This window comes from Xenopus tropicalis, chromosome 3, assembly GCF_000004195.4.
Source record: "Xenopus tropicalis strain Nigerian chromosome 3, UCB_Xtro_10.0, whole genome shotgun sequence".
Classification (NCBI taxonomy): domain Eukaryota; kingdom Metazoa; phylum Chordata; class Amphibia; order Anura; family Pipidae; genus Xenopus; species Xenopus tropicalis.
The window spans coordinates 135859411-135882421 of NC_030679.2; the positions used below are offsets into that span (position 1 = coordinate 135859411).

Here is a 23011-nt window from a genome sequence, read left to right on the forward strand (position 1 = left end):
TTAACAAGAACGTTGACAGACAAAATCTCACGGGGTAGTAGGAATTGTAGTTCAGCTGGATTGCAGGGATGCCATACTATCCATTTAAATACAGATTATCTGAAAAATACAGTGTGCATTCAATAGTTAAACATCCAAGTCCGGCTTGGGACTCCTCCAGTTACATTAAGTAGGAGAAACAATAGGTTACCTGAAAGCAGTTCTATTATGAAGGGCTGGCTCTTTCTAAAAAGGATCAGTCAGAGTGACCTTAGATGGCGCCTACACACCAATAATACAAGTAATTTAAATGGTAGAATGTACACAGTGTAATATAGAAATAAAACCTACACCATAAAAATCATGACAGTATCCCTTTAAAAGACCTGAGCAGTGGTTTCTCTGCCTGCCTCTATTAGCCTGCTGTAGCATTAATCTTAGGTGGGGGTGTATAGGTTTTTAGCACATCAGGGTGAAAGTCAGGGTTGTTTTACTAAATGAGCAAAAGGGGCATTTGACCAGGGCCCACCAGCATATGGGGCCCACTAGCATTTTTTTGGCAGAAGCATCCTGCAGAGATGGCAGACCCCTCATTATAAGCAACTGGAAAACCTCTATGGCATGGCTATTTTCAATTTATTATGCTTTTTTTCATTTGGCATCACCATTTTGTCATTTATCTGCTCCCAGGGCTGTTGGTCCAGGGCGACACACCTGGATATCACGTCTACTCTTAGTTGTACCCCACTAGCCTAATAATTTCTATCTGATCTTCCCAGCTTGTATTGTACAGCAATAATAATTTATATAATTATCAATGATTATTTTACTGATATCCAGATGGCTAGAATATATTAAAAAAAACATGTATAGGACCAGGGTCCTACTGGGCCAGAATCGATCTCTGCTGGGTGCTTGGGGCCCTGCAGGTATGCACGCTCAGGGTAAAGGGTTGGGTGGCTAGTAGGGTGCCAGAGGGGTGTGGGGACCACGGCGAGGGTCCCTTGGGGGGGTGGGTCCCTTGGGGGGGTGGGCCCCTGCGGTGGCAACCCGGGTGGGCTCTTCACCCCCGACCCTGGCAAAGACCTCCCCTTGGGTCTCCCCTTTTCAAGTGCCCACGCTGAGTTACCCTAAAAAACTCAGTAATAATTTGTCTCCATCACAGCAGATATTATTTAGCCATTTATTTTTATATAGGGTTCACACCTTTTTTCTCGGCAATGTACCTGCCTTGCTCTGGTTGAAGCTTTCTTCCCTATCAATCACATTGGTACCACTCTCAGTGACAAGTGACCACATGGCATATAGACTGTAAGCTCTACGGGGCAAGGACCTCCACCCTCTTGTGTCTTTCACTCTTAACTTATTGCAACTGTATCTTGTATTTATTTGTATTTATTGTTATACTTTGTATTTATCTATTATTATCTTAATAACCCCCTGTTTGTATTAATCTATTCTACTGTACAGCGCTGCGTACATAAGTAGCACTTTATAAATAAAGATATACATACATACATGGCAAATGGATTTATATACAGATATCAGTATCCCTTTAACTAAAGCCAACTGCGTCTCACATTCAGCCTTGTCCCTAAAATAAATAAATAAACTGAAGAAGGAAAAAAAGACCCAGACTTTTACATTGTGTTTTGGCGACATCATGTGGTTCCTGCACAAACTGCAAGGTGAGCGTTACACAGTACCCTATGGGCTCCTGAGTACACATACACCTTATCTAAATCTACTCAATCCTTTCTTCAGATTTTTATTATTTGAAGGAAATATTTTTTAGCTCTTATAGAAATTAGTGATGAGTGAATAAGTCAATTGTGAAATGGTGAAAGATTTGAGAAATGCGGCTACCACGCAACTTTTTTGATGCAGGTGACTTTTTGACGCGACCGCTACTTATTTGACGCGACTGCAATTTTTTGCACATGGGCTGTGACTTTGTCTTCACTCGTGATTTTTTGTTTTGTGAAAAAAATTCACCCATGGCAAAATGTGGAATTTTACAGTGAATCCATAGATACATGGGATACATCCCCATCATGTGTTTCAGAATTAGTTCAGCATCATGGATAACATGTCTTTCCAGTATCCAAATACAGGGCCCATTTACAAAGAGCTAGGCACAAGTGCAGGAACACTAAGAGCCACAGGATTGCACTTTATACTTGCAATAAGCAGGCAATGTGTACATGGCTCCCTTGTACCCTGCTTCCCCAGTGATGCCCCATCAAGGGGTGATACTCTGTGCCGTACACAACCCCCCTCCTTTGTGTGCCAAACACTAGTACAACTACATACAGTAAAAATCCCAACTCTGTGCTCCATTATCAGAGCACACATTTCCTTGTATACATTTCTATGTAAAAGCCCTATGCAGGGTTGGACTGGGCCACCGGGACACTGGGAAAAATCTTGGTGGCCGCCGGCGGCCCAGACCCAATCCCCACAGGGCACTATACCGAGCTGCAGATCTCCCACCCGCCTCCCCAACGCACTGACCATAAGTTTAATCTAACAGGTGGGAAGGGGGGTCTGGGGGGCCATTGGGGGATGCAGGGCCTCCCGAGGCAGAACCACCTGTGGGTCCTGCACCCCCCAGTCCGACCCTGGCCCTATGGACTGGAATTCCAGTGTGCATGGAGCAGGATCAGGTTCGGACTGGGCCACTGGGCCCAGACACGTTAATTTTACACGCTCGGGGGAGGACGTCGGGTGGAGGGCCCTGCGAGGGGGTTTAGGGGGAGGCTATAGACGTGGGCACCTGCAAGGCCTCTGGGGTGGGAGCCCCGGTGGGCCCTTCACCCCCCAGTCCGGCCCTGAGCAGGATAACGTTGCTGATCCCACACTGCCCCTCATGTTCTGTGGGGCCCATGGAGAGATGAGAATTCCAGCATTAGATCCTGCAGAGTACTGCTGGGTAAAGTATAGGCAAGCTTGCCCTGAAGCTAAGAGTATGTTGGCATGAGTGAAGCCATTTTCCTATTGCAAAGCTCAGAAACTATTTTTAGAAAAAAACCCAGTGAGGAATGGAGGCCAAGAAAAATCTCCTCATCAAACAGTGTGGTGTTTTCTCTGTAACCTATCTCCCTACTCCCTATTATAATATCTAGTGAATTCAGTTATTCCTTTTAAATGAAATATATAGGATAAACACAAAAACCTCTAATCTTGTAGGCAATTATGAATAATATATGGTGCTCTAAAAATTTCTGTAAAAAATACCCCTTTATTGAAGCTCCCTATAGATCCTCTCAGGTCCCTGTCTGTGTTTCAAATGAGGGGTGGGTGTGTCCTAACGGTTCCTGCCAGAAGCACAGTAGGAGGGGGAGAGCCAATCACAGCCCTGCAGTCACACAAGCAAAGACAGGCTTCGGTTTCCTATCAGGTCAGCCTAGCTGCTGATTGGTTCCTATCCTACAGTGCAGTGTGCTGAGTGCTGCCGGCCCCCCTGCACAGCCTGGAAAAGGAAGCAGCAGGAAGTGGAACAGATGGGCGGGACTAGTAGGGTTTTGGATACATTTTCAATAAATCAGCCACACTACCTTTCAAAGCACATTCCTTCTATATTTAGATGCGTATACAGTAATCAATCGGCACAATATTGTTTTTAACACAATGCGTCCCTTTAAAATACCATTTATCCGTTACGCCCAGGTTAGGCCTTTGCTACACATGTGTAATGGCAGAATATTACTAAGCATTATTGACCTGTATAGGTTTCAGCTCAGAGTTTCTTCTCACAAATGGCATTGCACTCAGCATAGGTACAGTGCACGTCATTCCATTCCCCATTTGTCCGAATGTGAGCACAGTCTTCATTACCGCCTGCATCATTGGGCTCCCCGGCTCTCCAGAACCTGCAGCAGGAGATAAGGAAAATACTTGGGATAATGCATCCCCTAAAAACATGTGTCAGTCCCTGATTTGTTATGATCTCTCAATAATATACCAAAAGAGAGGTGAGGAATACATGCCACCAACTAAAGTCCTGGCCTGTGGGCACCTAATGGTCACTTTATAGCCCCCAGAATAACACACCTTTATCCCTACATGCAGATTTATTTTGTTTCTCTATTACAAGCAACTGAACTGCAGCTCTTTTAGTTATTTCCTTGTCTAATGTAAAGCTCCACCCCATTTTCTCTCCAGCTGATGACTTCAAAAGGTGCCTACTGGGCATGCCTGAATGATTTACATTGGAGTAGGGGCAGTGAGCCCAGTAGGCACCTCTTCAAGGTCTTCATAGTCGGAGAGAGAAGAAGGGCTCAGAAAGCAACAGGGGATGGAGCTTCACACTAGAAAAGGAAGTCAGTAAAAGAGCTGCAATTCAGCTGCTTCTAATAGGAAAATAAAATAAAGCTGGAAGCAGGGAGAAAAGGTTTGTTATTCTGAGGGTTATACAGAGTAATTTCGGATCGCCAATACGATATAATCGGGACTAATACGATTTTTTCGTAAGCATTTTCGTGATATTTGCAATCTTCAGAAATTATCGTATCCAATCCGAATTTTTCCCGTTTGGGATTCGAACTCGTGTTTTAATGAATTAGCCCCTATGTATGCAACAGAACTATTCCACTTTACAATGCAGTACATTTTGTGGGGGGGGGGGGTTCCTTAACCATGCTAGTGTTTCAAATCAATTTTCTTAATTATTATATTAGGAAATATATAGAGAGGAGCAGAGAATGTTTTGCCCCATGTAGACTACTGTCCTCAGAGATTATTCGTTATTCCATATACCATTGCTAGTCTATTAACCAGAGTTATTGGGTCAGGACTGTTGGAAATGGGAAAAAGCTTATAATTTTTGCATCATAATCCAACATTTAACCATCTACAAACTGACCAATAACAAATGCCCACACCACCAGCTATACAGCCTCACAGGCCATGTCCACAATTCTTTATAGAATTCAAATGATTAATTCAATTCCTACAGAGTTTTCCTACAGACCCTTGGAAAACAGTTAGACATACTTGAATGCTGTATTATAGTTGGTTCCATCCAACCATTCCCACGTGCCTTCACTGTTCATGTCAGTCAGGCCAATCCAAAAACGTGTAAGTTCCAGTCCCTTTGCTTTTATAATATTATTGATGGCAGTCTGAGGATATAATGTGAGGGTTAGAGATAGGACACAGCAACAGTGAAAGATGATTTGTCACAGGCATGTTAATAAGCCTAGGAGCAGGAAACACTGGATATTGGCACTCCTGTCACAGTTAATGCCCTTTTTAATGCATGACAGCACTTTATTTGCTTTAGTAGCCACTGAATGACACTGACTAGAACTGCAAAGATTGTTATCCACAAAAATCCCCAGATCCTTCTCATTTAGGGGATACCCCCAACACACTACAATTTAGGGGCATATTTATTAGTGTGTAAGCCCATATATATTGCCCATCTATACAATATGAATGTGTACAATGTCATTGGTTATAATCGGTGCTTAGTGATGTAATTTCTGTCAATGACTCAATGAAACTTGTGTACAGGTATGGGATCCCTTAACTGGATAACGGAAAGGACATCTCCCATAGCCTCTATTATAAGCAAATAATTCTAATTTTTAAAAATTATTTCCTTTTTCGCTGTAATAATAAAACAGTACCTGTACTTGATCCCAACTAAGATATAATTACCCCTTATTGGGGGCAGAACAGCCCTATTGGGTTTATTTAATGGTTAAATGATTCCATTTTCTCTGTAATAATAAAACAGTACCTGTACTTGATCCCAACTAAGATATAATTACCCCTTATTGGGGGCAGAACAGCCCTATTGGGTTTATTTAATGGTTAAATGTTTCCCTTTTCTCTGTAATAATAAAACAGTACCTGTACTTGATCCCAACTAAGATATAATTACCCCTTATTGGGGCAGAACAGCCCTATTGGGTTTATTTCATGGTTAAATGATTCCCTTTTCTCTGTAATAATAAAACAGTACCTGTACTTGATCCCAACTAAGATATAATTACCCCTTATTGGGGGCAGAACAGCCCTATTGGGTTTATTTCATGGTTAAATGATTCCCTTTTCTCTGTAATAATAAAACAGTACCTGTACTTGATCCCAACTAAGATATAATTACCCCTTATTGGGGCAGAACAGCCCTATTGGGTTTATTTAATGGTTAAATGATTCCCTTTTCTCTGTAATAATAAAACAGTACCTGTACTTGATCCCAACTAAGGTATAATTACCCCTTATTGGGGGCAGAACAGCCCTATTGGGTTTATTTAATGGTTAAATGATTCCCTTTTCTCTGTAATAATAAAACAGTACCTGTACTTGATCCCAACTAAGATATAATTACCCCTTATTGGGGTTATTCTATATTTAAATGATTTTTAAGAGATTTAATTTATGGAGATCCAAATTATGGAAAGATCCCTTATCCGGAAAACCCCAGGTCCCGAGCATTCTGGATAACAGGTCCCATACCTGTATTATAATATATAATGTACTGTACCTCCTGTTGTAAAATATGAGGATATTATAAGTCACCATGTCCATAAGATATATAAGAGCACTCAGCCTTCGGCCTCATACCTTTATATGGTCATGGAACTCCTCTGTGACTTATAATATCCCTACATTTTCACTATATATACACAGTGGATCTCAAAAGTTTGTGAACCCTTTAAAATAATATTTTTATATGAATTTGACCTAAAACATCATCTGATTTTCAAACACATCCTAAAAGTAGATGAAATAAACCTAATTAAACAAACATTTTTTATATTTGGTCATGTATTTATTGAAGAAGAAGAAGAATTCAATAACATATCAGTGTGGTAAAAGTAAGTGAATACGTATATAATCAGAGTCTGGTGTTTTCAGTCAATGGGATGACAATTAGTGAGTGAAAGACCCTGTTTTATTTAAGAACCAGCAATGTGCTGAAAGGACTCCTATGGCTGAAGGCAATTTTGAGTACTCGTACCCCCTCCCTCTCTATTGATAATGTGCTCAGGCTGAACTGTAAACTACACGAGAGAGCTGTTTGGCTGGGAGTGAGACAGTTATAAAGAGAGCAGCTGCTCTAAGAGACTGTAACGTTCAACTGCAGGCAGAGAAGCACCGGGAGCTGCTCTAAGAGGCTGTAATGTTCAACTGCAGGCAGAGAAGCACCGGGAGCTGCTCTAAGAGACTGTTATGTTCAACTGCAGGCAGAGAAGCACCGGGAGCTGCTCTAAGAGGCTGTAACGTTCAACTGCAGGTAGAGAAGCACCGGGAGCTGCTCTAAGAGGCTGTAACGTTCAACTGCAGGTAGAGAAGCACCGGGAGCTGCTCTAAGAGGCTGTAACGTTCAACTGCAGGCAGAGAAGCACCGGGAGCTGCTCTAAGAGACTGTTATGTTCAACTGCAGGCAGAGAAGCACCGGGAGCTGCTCTAAGAGACTGTAATGTTCAACTGCAGGCAGAGAAGCACCGGGAGCTGCTCTAAGAGACTGTAATGTTCAACTGCAGGCAGAGAAGCACCGGGAGCTGCTCTAAGAGACTGTAACGTTCAACTGCAGGCAGAGAAGCACCGGCAGCTGCTCTAAGAGACTGTTATGTTCAACTGCAGGCAGAGAAGCACCGGCAGCTGCTCTAAGAGACTGTAACGTTCAACTGCAGGCAGAGAAGCACCGGCAGCTGCTCTAAGAGACTGTAACGTTCAACTGCAGGCAGAGAAGCACCGGCAGCTGCTCTAAGAGACTGTAACGTTCAACTGCAGGTAGAGAAGCACCGGCAGCTGCTCTAAGAGACTGTAATGTTCAACTGCAGGCAGCTGCTCTAAGAGACTGTAATGTTCAACTGCAGGCAGAGAAGCACCGGCAGCTGCTCTAAGAGACTGTAATGTTCAACTGCAGGCAGAGAAGCACCGACAGCTGCTCTAAGAGGCTGTAATGTTCAACTGCAGGCAGAGAAGCACCGACAGCTGCTTGACAGTAACAGGTGTGAGTAGCCAGAGACTAAGGAAGAATTTAGCCAGAGACTAAGGAAGGTCAGTGTTAAGGGTTATTCAGACGGAATATCCTGAGCAAGTCAAGTTGTACCCAACGATATTCACAATAATAAGGTTTACTCACTACAAACAACACCATTTATCACTCCAGGAACCAAATTGATCTGGTAGGGACATTTGGGCTTTAAAAACCTATGCTTCGTAATGATTGGCCCTTGCCAAGGTCTAGAAATCCTTAGGACAGTGGCACACAGGGAAATCAGTTGCCCCGCAACAAATCTTCATTGTCGCAGCCAACTAATCTTCCCACAATGCCATCCCACCGGCTAGAAGGTAAATCGCTGCAATGTCCCGAACTCGCCCAAAGTTTCCACAGTTAACAGATTAACAGACAGTTAACTCCTGCAGTCCAAAGCTCTTCAAACACGCACAGACAGTTAACTCCTGCAGGCTCAATTCAACAGCCGTCCTGACACCTGATCACGCATCCACATTTGTGTATCATGGTTCAAAAAAAGGAGGTGACTGAGGACATCAGAAAAAGAGTTGCTGATGCCTATAAAGCTGGAAAAGACTATCTCTAAAGAGTTTGGACTCCACCAATCAACAGTGAGACAGATTGTGTAGAAATGGAGGAAATGAAAGACTGTTGTTACCCTACCCAGAAGTGGCCGACCACCAAAGATAACTCCAACTGCAAGGCGTCTAATAGTCCAAGAGGTAACAAAGGAACCCAGGGTTTCTTCTAAGCAACTGAAGGCCTGTCTTACACTGGCAAATGTTAATGTTCATGAGCCCACCATCAGAAGGACACTGAACAGCAATGTTGTGTATGGCAGGGTAGCAAGGAGTAAGTCACTGCTCTCCCCCAAAAATATTGCTGACTGTCTATAGTTTGCTGAAGATCATGTGGACAAACCAGAATGAAACTTCAAGAAGGTTTTGTGGATGGATAAAGCCAAAATAGAACTTTTTGGCTTTAATGAGAAGCATTACATTTGGAGAAATAAAAACACTGCATTCCACCATAAGAACCTGATTCCATCTGTGAAATATGGCGGTGGGAGTGTTCAGGTTTGGGCCTGTTTTCCTGCATCTGGGCCTGGACGGCTTTCCATCATTAATGGAACAATGAATTCTGAACTATACCAGAGAATTCTAAAGGAAAATGTCAATGTCTGTCCGTGAACTGAATCTCAAGAGACAGTGGATCACGCAGAAATGATCCTAAACACACAATTCGTTTTACCAAAGAATGATTAAAGAAGAAAAAAGTAAAATGTTCTGGAATGGCCAAGTCAAAGTCTTGACCTTAAACCAAATAAAATGTTGTTGAGTTGATGTGCAGGACTGATTAACAGTTACCCCAAATGTTTAGCTGCACTTTTTGCTGCACAAGGGGGTCACACCAAATACTGAGAGCACGATTTACTTTTGCCACATGCAGATATGTTATTGGATCATTTTTTTCTATAAATATATGACCAAATATAATAATTTTTATTAATACTTACATGTATGAAGAAGACATATTGCATAAATGAAAAACCCCTCCAATCTTGTAGTCAGTGCTAAAGAAGCACAGTGGTAGGGGGATAGCCAATCACAGCCCTGCATTCACACAAGCAAAGACAGACTTTGGTTTCCTATCAGGTCAGCCTAGCTGCAGTACCAACAGTACTATATTCTGGAAAATACACCTACAACATATCTAAACATTGTCACAGTGTTAGAAACTCTCACGTACTATCAGACAGAAGTATTACCTGCTCAAAGGCAGTAGAAATTACAACCAAGTCACTTTCTTTTGTTTTACAAAAAGCCCGAGCTTTAAACCAATCAGAACTGGTGACTGAGAAGTAATAGCAACTCTCGCCAAGTAAGTGCCAGTCATTGTCACAGGATGCTGCTGAGAGAGAGAACAGTTAACAGTGGCATTTACAGACTTATAAATGTGTAAAAGCATTATTATTATATAATTATGATTATATTTGTATAAATATAAAGCACCTCTGTACAACTGATGTATGAGCATGATTGACAGGCTGACACCGAACCAGTGAACAGCTTAAGGGGGGGCAGAGTCACTAGAATACAGAGGTCCTAGTCCAGTTTATAAATGTAGGTGACTGTATTTTCTGGTGGAGAAGCAGGACAGAATCTAAGGTGCAGTTACAACAGGCAGGCAGCAGTAGGGGTAACCATAGGGTTGCCATCTTTTCTGTAAATAAATACCGGCCGTCTCCATTAACCACCAGACCCAGCCAGGCAGTTACACTGGGACCAAAGGCCTCTTTACACTAATATTTTTTATATTATCCTATCGGATTTCCTTTTGTGCAATTAAGTTGGTTCACTGTTTCAAATACATCATTTTTATTGATAACAGAGCTGTGACCTGAGTGCGGCAATTGGGCAGATAGGGGCCTGAAGTTTTTCTGCCTACTTTCGGCTGTTTTGCTACTCTGCTCAGTTTCCCGAAGCTGCTGTTGTTCTTTCATTCCCAGCTCCTAGGCTTTCTCAACAACTTTTGGATGTAAGTGGGTTCAGGCAGTTTTAGTTCAACAACAGCTAAAAAAAAAGTCTTAATATTGCTAAAACATTACTATATCTGTGCTTTTCCATGGGCCACTGCGGTACAATGGTCCAAATGTGGCCCCATAATTGCAGGCAGCAAGGACAGGGCTGGCCAGCACCCCCTGATACTGCACTGCACATTGAATAAGGTACACAGCTATTCCCCCATCTTAAGTGTCTTAGAACTCCATTGTTCTGTTTTAGAGACAGGACATAGACCAGTGATCCCCAACCAGTGGCTCGGGGGCAACATGTTGCTCACCAACCCCTTGGATGTTGCTCTCAGTGCCCCCAAACCAGGGAGTTATTTTTGAATTCCTGACTTGGGGGCAAGTTTTGGTTGAATAAAAACAAGATTTCCTAGCAAATAAAGCCCCTGTAAGCTGATAGGGTGCATAGCCCTAATAGCCAATCTTAGCCCTTATTTGGCTCCTCCATGAACTTTTATGGTGCTTGTGTTGCTCCCCAAGTCTTTTTACATTTGACTGTGGCTCACGAGTAAGAAAGGGGACCCCTGACATAGACCATGTAAGGACCATTGGCATCTTCTCCAAACATGTATTCACAGATGGAGACAGGGCCACCATCACAAATAATGGGGCCCCATACTATGTAGCCAGAAAGACTCCATAGTTTCTGTGCCTCTGCCACAGGGCACCTAACTAAACTCCATCCTGTACCATCTAATGGCACTGGGAAGAGAAATGCCTGTTTCCACTCAGCCTGTCTGCCATAGAAGTGAAGGGAGACCATTTTCCACCAGCGAGGCAGCTGGAAATTTGGCACAAAAATGTGCATTTTGGGCTTGAAATCTACTGTTTTTCCGCCAGCAGAACAAATGCCTTGTGTGCAATGTGTTTATCTTATTTGATTAGTTCAGACACTTACCATCATAATCTTTCTGCTAAATAGTTTAAGAAACAAGTGTTTTAAACAACCTTACATGTTGGAAGTGTTTTCTGCTCTCTCATCTTCTTGGTAAGTTCAGCAACTGCAAAAAAAACAACCCACTTACAGTTATATTTTATTGTACATTCTATATAACTGCAAAATAGATCATATCAATAAATAAAACATACACAGTACATATATATATTAATTTATTATATATATTCCATTTTTTAACCTCCATGCCTTTTTCTTAAAGGTGATCTGTCACAGCTATAAATACATACCCAAACTATAGTAAAGATATTTTATAATACAACAGCAATTAATAATCCATAAAATTCGATTCAACATCTGGATTTGTAATTCTTAACGAATAGAGTCCCCAGTCAGGGAAATATATTTAGGGTACTGCAGCCAGGGGCCCTGTGGCAGAAAGGGACCCCAAGATGGAATAGCATGGTTCCTAGGTTGCAAAGGGGTGGAGCTTGTGGGCGAGTGGACAGGGTTTACTGTATATGGATCATAGGTGGGTGTCGGCATAACTGGGGAGTGGCTGGGGTTAATCATGGCTATGGCCCATGCATGTAAGGACTGTGTTTATTGGGATCCCATTTTACTTGTTGGCAGACCCGGTGACCACCAGTGGTATAATAACTGAGGTCCCTGGCAGAGTGCTAAATTAGTAGCATGGGGCCTCATGATTATTGATAGAGGCTCTTCCCCCAGTTGTCATGAAAGCATCCATGTAACAAACATGGACAAAACAAGCACATGTGATGTATCTTTTTTAAATGTGCCATACACAAATATGTTTATGAAGATTGTCATTCATCCAGGTCATGATATACAGTAGCTAGTAGAACTAAGTCTAAAACAACTGGACTTTTCTTGAAAAATTTTCACCACTCATCCGAGTGGCTTCTTCAGTTCAATTGACTGGTAGGGAATTCCCCGGTATTTAAACCCTTGAGGGTAGTACAGTCACAGGCATCCAATCACAATGGTTCAATTGAACTTATTCAGTTAGGTGTTGGCTGAAACTGACAGGTATAAGAAAGTGTGATCCAGTCACAGAGGTCCCATGATTCTCATTGAGGCAGGTGTTCATTTTTCCAAGTCCCATATGCTGCTGGAACCTAAGAAAAACTTTTTCCTGTGTTATTCAAACCCAACAACCCTGAGACAAAAGCTGGTGCACCCTAAAAACCCTATACCAAAGCACATGAATAGTAATGTGGTCTATACTGTCCAATGTAGTGAAGAGTGCTCAGACTTATACAATAGAGATGTAGCGAACTAATTCGCACCAAAATCGGGTGTTCGCAAGTTTGCAAACTTTTAGCAATGTTCGCAATTTTGGGTTCGCCTTAGCTGGAGCCAAATTTTGACCTCTCACCCCAGAGCCAGCAGATACATGGCAGCCAATCAGGCAGCTCTCCCTCCTGGACCACCCCCGGACCACTCCCTTCCATATATAAACCGAAGCCCAGCAGCCATTTTACATTCTGCCTGTGTGTGCTTGATGAGTTAGCATAGGGAGAGAGCTGTGCAGGGGTTTAAGGGACAGTTTAGGTAGCTTTGCTGACTAGTAATCTACTTTCTACTGCTCTGTATGTAGCTGCTGTGGGCAGCTGTCCTGCTGATCTCATCTGCTGTAACCCAATAGTCCTTGTAAGGACTGCTTTTATTTTCTGATTACTGTTACTCTTCTTTTCATTGTGTACTGCAGCTCCGTCTGTGTGTGTTGGACACAGACATAGTAGTGCACCAGCACCAACCACACATTCACATAATTTTTTTTTATTTACTTTGCTACTGTAATTTATAGAGCCCAGTGCTATTAGTCTAGCTGTGTTGGGGACTGGTGTGCTGCTCCTAGTAGTTCACCCCCAGCACCAACCAAACATGTTACACACAGCAGTGACATTGCATTGCAATAAAATCACCTGAGCGACGTTTTTCCACCAGCAATAATATATTCCGTATCCACTACTGCGGCGTTTTGTCTTTGCGTGTGAACCAGCTGTAACCTTTACACGACTTGATTGGCATGTAGACGCCGGACGTTTTAAAGCAGTTTATTACACAAGTATAGAAATGTAGTGTGATTTCTGCCCTTTACAGCATTTCAGAGAAATTTTTGCCCTTGATCCCCCTCCTGCATGCCCCTGTCCAGGTCGTGGCACCCTTTAAACAACTTTAAAATCAGTTTTCTGGCCAGAAATGGCTTTTCTAGGTTTTAAAGTTCACCTTCTCATTGAAGTCTATGGGGTTCGCAAAGTTCGCAAAAGTTCGCACTTTTTGGCAGAAGTTCGCAAACTTTTTTTGTGAGGTTCGCTACATCTCTATTATACAAGACTCAGCAGTCTATCTACATCCAAGAAAAGAGGACACTGCTTTGAGGACAGTAATGTGCATATTTTGGACCAAGAAGACAGATGGTTTGAAAGAGGTGTAAAGGAGGCCATTTATGCCAGACTGTTGTTTTAGACTTAGTTCTACTAGATACTGCCACAGACAAACAAATACTGGGCACATTTTCCTCAAACCTTCATCTTGTAGTTTCTCCATATTTAAGGTGATGTTGGCCCATTCAGTTTCTGTCCTTGTACTGATGTCGTGAACTGAAATATATCCAGACAGCAGACGTATGTTAGAGGCATGTTTGAAACAACACCATGGAACAGATATTTTTAGTAGCATATGCATCTGATGTATCCCTTTTCCCAATTTTTACCCATCTTCTATGTGTACATTATAGGCCTATCCAACTGAAAGCCCTTTAACGGATTTTTATATATGTAGATTGTAAGCTCTTTTGGGCAGGGCTCCCTTCACCTCTTTTAATTGTTATTGATTGCTTTATATGTTACTCTGTATGAGTTACACTTATTGTACAGCGCTGCAGAATATGTTGGCGCTTTATAAATAAATGTTAATAATAAATAATAATATATCCTCCTGTTTAAGTGCTCCATAGACACAACATGAGGAATAACTGGCCCAGCACTGCTTTAGTGCATTATCTAAAGCTAAGCTGGGTGGCCAAGGGGATAAGTATGACTGTTGTACTTGTAGGAATAGGTTTTATTGTCTTATGCGCAGAACACAAGTGGCCACACACTTGGGGGCCGATTCATTAAAACACGAGTTTGAATCCCGAATGGGAAAAATTCGGATTGGATACGATAATTTCTGAAGATCGCAAATATCACGAAAATGCTTACGAAACAATCGTATTAGTCACGATAATATCGTATTGCCGATCCGAAAGTCAGAAATCTGCACAGGCCCGGGGTACCTGGGAGTGAGTGATCCTATTCTTTCTTCTATAGAAGAAATGCTGAATTTAACAAAAAGTCAGCTTTTTCACTGTACTGTGCAAGTTTCAGCCCCAGAATCAGGAAGAAAGAAGACAGGAGAAAGAGGATCGCTCACGTGCATCTACCCCAAGCCGGTGTAGTTTTCTGCTGACAGGGGCATGGGCCCAGGGTATCAGGTAACTCAGTACTATCACTGGGGGGGGGTATCTAACATTTGGCACCCAGTGATTTTAACTTTCCTACTCCTTTTAAGGAGACGTTTCATACCTTCTCTTTTCAACTTTTCAATTTCCAGGGTGAGTTCTGCACTCTGTGATCCATTTTTGCTGCCAATAGCCCAAACTGAAGCTAAGAGAATGAGAGATCAAATTTATGAACTTGTGCCTTAAAGGAGACATATCCTATAAAAATTAATTAATTGTACCAGGGAATTATACTCCTCTAGATATAGAAGGATTGTGCTTAAAAAAGTTGTATTTCAGACTGATTTATTGAGAAATTCCCCCAAAACCCCACTAGCCCCGCCCATCTGTTCCACTTCCTGCTGGCTGAATTCTCTGGATGAGCTGGGGAGCCGGCGGCCCTCCGTACCCTGCACTGTAGGATAGGAACCAATCAGCAGCTAGGCTGACCTGATAGAGAACTGAAGCCTGTCTGTGCTTGTGTGATTGCAGGGCTGTGATTGGCTCTCCCCCTCCTACTGTGCTACTGGCAGGGACCGTTAGGACACGCCCAACCCTCCATTTCAAACTCTGACAGAGAAGTGATAGGATCTATAGGGAGCTCCAATAAAGGGGCCATTGTTACAGATAGGATTAATGTTTAGCCCAAAGGGAAACCAGCACCGTATATTATTCATAATTGCCTACAAAATTAGCGCTTTTCCCATTTATCCAATATGTCTCCTTTAAGAAGTCCCCACCCTTTTCAATAATTTGCTATAATATGTTCCTTGTTTTAATCAAAGTAAGTTATACATAAACCAGAATACAGAAGCGAACAACATATATACTACTACATTAAATCTCAATAAATATAAATGACATAAGAATGTTTAATTGTACTGAAGGAGTCACCACATTATCATACTGACAGTTTGCTTCTAAAAGAGGGGTTCTTCTGGGCTCATTAGCCCAGAGTCAGGCCATGTTGGATGAGAAGAGTTAGAAGAGTGAGAAGCAGAGTTGGAGCTGGGGCATCCAAGACATGGCTTGTCAGACACATTGCCCCCCCACATAAGTCAAGTGGAAGATTTGATATTGACCATTGGCCAGGGACCCAGTGTGGGCTGTGCCTGCTGAATAATGCACAAGGTACAGGGAGTGGCGGACACATATATGCCTCCCCACATCTGCCTCTCTTGAATTGAGCACTGCCTAAAGCTGGCTATACGCATTTGGATTTTAGTCTTCTTCCAAAGAACAATTAAATGGAATGATCTAGAACTAACATTCAGACTGAAATAGTAGGATAAAGGCAGAGGGAGAGACTCAGAGTGAGCAGCCAGCACAAACTGTGTGAGTTCAAACTAAAAGGAATAAAAGTGTGCTGGGCTGCAAGGGTGTATAAAGTCCTCTGTGGAACTCTCAGTGTGTGTCCCCTGGAGTGAACAGGTATTGCCTGGTTGCCTGCTACGTGGGAGCAGCCACCCTATTCAGCGGGGAAGGTACTCTGGGGCAGGTAGCGCCACCTGGGGGGACTAAAGAGCTCTTGGGGAAAGGACTGAACTGATTTAAAGGGTTGGGGGTCTATCTGGATCCAAGTTGGGGCTGGGCAAGTACAGAGACTGGGCCAGCCGTGGATAGCCCACACAAGTTCCTCAGCATAAGATTATCAGTCATCCTTAAAGCTGTTCTACTTTCTATTTCAAAGTTATATAAAGTTTGATATTGCTGCAACCCGTGTGTGATTATTTCCTAGTGGAAATCCCCTAGAGGTGTGTTCCTCAGTGTCCACTAGGTGAATGCACTGCACTGTTCCCAGTTCCCAGTATAAATATTACTCTGAGAACACATATCTCCTGGAAATACAGCCCAATATTTAGTGAATGTGCCAAGAAAGGGTTACAGCTAATTCGGAATTTCTGGATAATGGGTTTCCGGATAAGGGGTCCGATACCTGATAACTTTGTACTTTTCATTACATTTTCCTATGCTGTACCTTTAGTAAAGACCTTTAAGTGCCATTTATAACATCTGCCAGAAATATTTTTTCTGTAAATATTAATCACAGAATTTTGCTCCCAAAAAGACTTACCGCTGTTCCAGGAATAAGTAAGTTCAGTTGTGTTCACTGACTTGGAAGATCCAGGTATTGCTGATAAAATATATAAATCAATCAATTAAATGGAGTGGTTGTTTTACTAACATAGGTCATAAATATTGCACCAAATCAGCAATTATATTTGAACAATTACAAGTTGGAAAACAAAAGATAAAATTCATTAATTCAATCATTTAATAACACAACATGATATTTCACACAAAATTCATGCAACAGATTCTTACTGACATTTGGATAAGATGATCACAAAAAGGGCCAGGATGAGTACGTAAGAAAAGCCAAGTAAACAATTGGTCATCAACATGAACCTTCGTTTTGTATGTGACTGTCCTTCCTCTGCAATAAAGAAAAAAGGAAGACCCATTTCTGCACACATAGCAGCTCTTTAAATGGTATTTATACTGCAGGGCTCCACAAATTCCCTCCCTATAACTCCTCCTATTGCTCCATATAACCCCTCCCTATAACTCCTCCTATTGCTCCGTATAACCCCTCCCTATAACTCCTCCTATTGCTCCATATAACCCCTCCCTATATCTTCTCCTATTGCTCCATATAACCCCTCCCTATAACTCCTCCTATTGCTCCATATAATCCATCCCTATAACTTCTCCTATTGCTCCATATAACTCCTCCTATTGCTCCATATAACCCTCCCTATAACTCCTCCTATTGCTCCATATAACCCCTCCCTATAACTCCTTCCATTGCTCCATATAACCCCTCCCTATAACTCCTCCTATTGCTCCATATAACCCTCTCTATAACTCCTCCTATTGCTCCATATAATCCATCCCTATAACTTCTCCTATTGCTCCATATAACTCCTCCTATTGCTCCATATAACCCTCTCTATAACTCCTCCTATTGATCCATATAACCCCTCCCTATAACTCCTCCTATTGCTCCATATAACTCCTCCCTATAACTCCTCCTATTGCTCCATATAACCTTCTCTAAATCACCTCCTATTGCTCCATATAACCCCTCCCTATAACTCCACTTATTGCTCCATATAACCCCTCCCTATAACTCCTCCCATTGCTCCATATAACCCCTCCCTATAACTCCTCCTATTGCTCCATATAACCCCTCCCTATATCTTCTCCTATTGCTCCATATAACCCCTCCCTATAACTCCTCCTATTGCTCCATATAATCCATCCCTATAACTTCTCCTATTGCTCCATATAACTCCTCCTATTGCTCCATATAACCCTCCCTATAACTCCTCCTATTGCTCCATATAACCCCTCCCTATAACTCCTTCCATTGCTCCATATAACCCCTCCCTATAACTCCTCCTATTGCTCCATATAACCCTCTCTATAACTCCTCCTATTGCTCCATATAATCCATCCCTATAACTTCTCCTATTGCTCCATATAACTCCTCCTATTGCTCCATATAACCCTCTCTATAACTCCTCCTATTGATCCATATAACCCCTCCCTATAACTCCTCCTATTGCTCCATATAACTCCTCCCTATAACTCCTCCTATTGCTCCATATAACCTTCTCTAAATCACCTCCTATTGCTCCATATAACCCCTCCCTATAACTCCACTTATTGCTCCATATAACCCCTCCCTATAACTCCTCCCATTGCTCCATATAACCCCTCCCTATAACTCTTCCCATTGCTCCATATAACCCCTCCCTATACCTCCTTCTATTGCTCCATATAACCCCTCCCTATAACTCCTCCCATTGCTCCATATAACCCCTCCCTATAACTCTTCCCATTGCTCCATATAACCCCTCCCTATACCTCCTCCTATTGCTCCATATAACCCCTTCCTATAACTCCTTCTATTGCTCCATATAACCCTACCTATAACTCCTCCTATTGCTCCATATAACCCCTCCCTATAACTCCTCCTATTGCTTCATGTAACCCTCTCTATAACTCATTTTGCTCCATATAACCCCTCCCTATAACTCCTCCTATTGCTCCATATAACCCTCCCTATAACTCCTCCTATTGCTCCATATAACCCCTCCCTATAACTCCTCCTATTGCTCCATATAACCCCTCCCTATAACTCCTCCTATTGCTCCATATAACCCCTCCCTATAACTCTTCCCATTGCTCCATATAACCCCCTCCTATTGCTCATTAAAAAACCCCGCTATAACTCCTCAATTTCTGGATATAACCCCTCTTTTTAATTACCCCTTTTAATTCATCATGCTGATGAAAATCATACACTGGTGTTAAAAAAAACAAAAGATACCCCCTTTCACTTAATTCAATTAAGATTAACATTATCAATCGAGGTGCAAAGAATATAGAAATATATGTGTTAAAAACCATAATAACAACACTAGTGGGGCAAACTGAACTACTTATTTGGCACAGAAGGCCAACCATGTCCTACAATATCTGCTCATTTACAACTTTTTCCATTAAAGGACAAGGAAAGCCTGATTTACTATAGGTGCCAGTATGTTCATAACAAAAAAGTACCGGCATGTGTCAATATGTTTCTGAATTAAAGGAGAGGGAAAGGTACAATCACTGGGGGGGTTGCCAAATGTTTTTGTTAAAGTTCAGCTATTCACTCAAAGACAGAAGATGGAAGAGGATAACTCGCTCATAGGTACCCCAGAACAGTTTTCTGCTAACAGGCACTGACCCAGGGGATCAGGTAAGTGCCTAACATTTTGCACCCCGAGTGATCATACCTTTCCTTCTCCTTTTGAAGAAGAGTTCTATTCTTTCCTTGTTTCATAAAACTATATGATCTGAGCACCTCCATTATAATACTGACTATCAACATTCTATTCACAAGACACACGGTATAAATCGATGGTTACCTGAGCACATCATGTTACTGTGGGTTCTCTCCATATTGATCTCCAAGCTGATGCTATCAGAGTCCATGGCAGGATACAAAGTGTTTGCACAAACTGAGCTGACTGTGCTTCTATTTTGCTGGAAAGGGAAATGAAGCAGATATAGAACTTCCCTACATTTTTTTGGTCTAAATCAGAGGTTTTATACAAAGACAGTGAGAAAAAAAAACCCTCAGAGGTCTATGCATCAGGGTAGGGATCCTCAATCTGGAGTAGGATTTTCACCTGGATGATGCTTGATGAAAATGTTATTAATAGGGAATTAACATAAAAATATATTTTTCCCAGGAAAGGTGGCAACCTTAGTCTGGAGTTGTCTCTGGAGACTCAACGACTCTGCAACCATCCACTGGGGACAGGATATTCCACAGCGTGTACCAACCCCACCTTGGTTTGCAAGCAATGAAGCCACATTGGTCACAAGTTGGTCCAGGGACTGGTCCGATTGCCATCTTGGAGTCAGGAAGGATTTTTTTCCCCTCTGCAACAAATTAGAGAGGCTTCAGAAGGGGTTTTTCGCCTTCCTCTGGATCAACTAGCAGTTAGGCAGGTTATATATAGGCATTATGGTTGAACATGATGGACGTGCGTCTTTTTTAACATAACTTACTATGTTACTATTGTGGACTGGTGGGAATGAGTCTGACAGCTATTTTTCCCAGGAAAGGTGGCAACCTTAATCTGGAGTTGTCTCTGGAGACCCAACGACTCTGCAACCATCCACTGGGGACAGGATATGCCACAGCGTGTACCAACCCCACCTGTTTTTGCTTGATTTGCAAGCAATGATGCCACATTGGTCACAAGTTGGTCCAGGGACCGGTTCGATTGCCATCTTGGAGTCAGGAAGCCATTTTTTCCCCTCTGCGGCAAATTAGAGAGGCTTCAGATGTGGTTTTTCGCCTTCCTCTGGGTCAACTAGCAGTTAGGCAGGTTATATATAGGCATTATGGTTGAACATGATGGACGTGTGTCTTTTTTTAACATAACTTACTATGTTACTATTGTGGACTGGTGGGGATGAGTCTGACAGCTATTTGAATCTTCCGCAAAGTCCTTCGTGTGGCCTCCACCAACTTCTTACAGACGTAGGCCTGGCCTAAATGGTCTTATCTCAAATCTAGACTTGCCTATGACTCCATTCAAAGAAATGGTTTAGCTTAGGCTGAGGCACCCTACCTGGACACAAGTTTAGTGTTTTGACTCCAGCTGGTACTTGAAGGCAATTTTCAACTCATTGTCAATGATACAAAACCCATGAAATTAAAAAGTAACATTTTCCTCTCTCATCATCAGAATCATTCTTTCAGAAAATATCTACAGATAATGAAGCTGAATAACAGTTACTATTTTGTAGACCTGCAGCATTGAATTAAGGTTGCAAGGCAGGGTGCAAAGTGCAAAAACATGGCATCATTGTATTGTAAAATTGTTTCCAAACAGAGATGCATTTCAAATCTGTGTTGGTTGACCAGATGGAAATAGGCCACATGTTGCAAACTGGCAACTCCTGCAGAGCAATCTACTGTAGGCAGGACAAAGGGGTGCTGACATTGTACTGGGCCCCAAAAATCTATAGTTGTTTGCCCTGTGAATTTCTAGGTATCACACTTTTTGCCTTGATTCAATCTGCTGCCCCTGCATGTTTAGTATGAACGGCTCCTGTTTGTCTGTTCCCTTGGATGAAAAATCTTGCCAATGTAGCTGTTTTACTAAATATCTCTCAAAACAGCAGGAAACTGTTATTTTCCTGTTTTCTGAGGCATTGGTCTCTGGTTTGTAAATTGATTAAAAAAACATAGATTTGGTCTCCTAGACTGTGCCTTGTACATTGTACCCCACGTGCTATCAAAGCCCTACAACTACAGAGAGAAAAACTCACTTCCAGTTGCCTCCAGCTGCATTTCTTATGTTGAACTTGAGCCCCCCATAAAAATTTGTGTCTGCAAATGTCCCAGGTTTGTAAATGAATGCCACTTGGGGCCCCCTACCCCAGTCAGGAGCTGCTACACTTTTGGGTATCCCCTCCCTCCTGCTGGTGCCTAGGGTTGCCACCCAGCTGGTATTTGACTGGCTGAGTAAGCATATTGCCACAAGGGCCAGTGCTGGTATTACAAATTTCCCAGCAATATATCCGCCAGTAAATTTGTAAAGGTGGCAAAACTTTCTATTATTTCTCCCTCACTCCCATTAACCCCTCTTTATAAAGAGCCCACCATCTTCACCACCCACTTTTCCCCCCCATCCACTCAATCCCCAGCCTAGCCTGCCCATTTTCCTGCCCCTTGTCACATCACAGCTTGCCCTTCCTTTCCAACCTAAAGGCTGGTATTTAAGGCAAAAAAGGTGGCAACGCTACTGGTGCTCACAGTTTCCGGTGGTGGTGGAGCAGGCCTGGATCGGAAGGGGCGCTGTAAGGCCCAACATGTTTTTTTTCCCAGTGTCCTGCTGGCCCAGTCCAACACTGAGTGCCCATATATATGGACAGGCATTAGGGTTCTTTTACTTACCCTGGAGCTACTGCCTTGCTCAGAGGTGGTAGTAGCTCCAGGCCTGTGCCTTTAGGTGCAGTATGTCGCCCTCACACCAGAAATAATGCCAAATGGACTTTGAAAATTGCACAACAAAATGCAATTGTAATTATGTCACTTTTAACACATCATTTGTAATTGTGGCAAAAGCATATACCCCTGGAAACCACAAGTAGGGTTGCCACCTTTTTAAAAATGTTTTACCGCCCAGTGTGGGGCGGGAAGAAAAGAAGGCGGGGCAGTGAAACCAAAAGAGCAGGAATGTGAGGCAAAAGGGGCAGAGCTACAGTGCGGGAGGGCAGGGTCGGACTGGGGGGTGCAGGGCCCAACGGTGCTTCTGCCTCAGGGGCCCCTACACCCCCCAATGGCCCCTGCCGCCTTCATGCCCTCCCCCCACGCAAATACCCCCAACACCCTCAGACCCCTTCCCCCGAGCGATCCTAAAAGAAACTTACCTGCGGCGCGTCATGGGAGGCAGGCGGCGGATCGCGGGATCAACCCCCTGGGGGGATGGGATCTCGCCCGCCGGGGCCCACCGGGTTTTTGGGGGCAAATAAAGGGAGGGCCAGGGGCTTACAATTACATTG

The 23011-nt window shown here is 42.7% G+C and overlaps 1 protein-coding gene across 5 annotated transcripts; it reads right to left on the reverse strand.

Moving 5' to 3' along the window:
* Nucleotides 1-3541: 3541 nt before the first annotated feature.
* Nucleotides 3542-22951, reverse strand: LOC100494969 (CD209 antigen-like protein E). Of its 5 annotated transcripts, none has more exons than XM_031899377.1 (10): nucleotides 22880-22951; nucleotides 19855-19972; nucleotides 17262-17369; nucleotides 17007-17066; nucleotides 15018-15098; nucleotides 13977-14051; nucleotides 11480-11527; nucleotides 9726-9868; nucleotides 4975-5102; nucleotides 3542-3851 (listed from the first exon to the last, which is right to left on the reverse strand). In XM_031899377.1, the coding sequence occupies exons 2-10, from the start codon at nucleotides 19919-19921 to the stop codon at nucleotides 3719-3721; spliced, it is 843 nt and encodes a 280-aa protein (XP_031755237.1). In that variant the 5' UTR covers nucleotides 19922-19972; nucleotides 22880-22951; the 3' UTR covers nucleotides 3542-3718. The 5 variants fall into 5 exon arrangements, with proteins under 5 accessions (XP_031755237.1, XP_031755235.1, XP_017948019.2 ...); XM_031899375.1 differs by lacking the exon at nucleotides 22880-22951 and adding an exon at nucleotides 20195-20307; XM_018092530.2 differs by lacking the exon at nucleotides 22880-22951 and adding an exon at nucleotides 20195-20296 and having other exon boundaries at nucleotides 9726-9865.
* Between the last annotated feature and the right edge of the window lie 60 nt (nucleotides 22952-23011).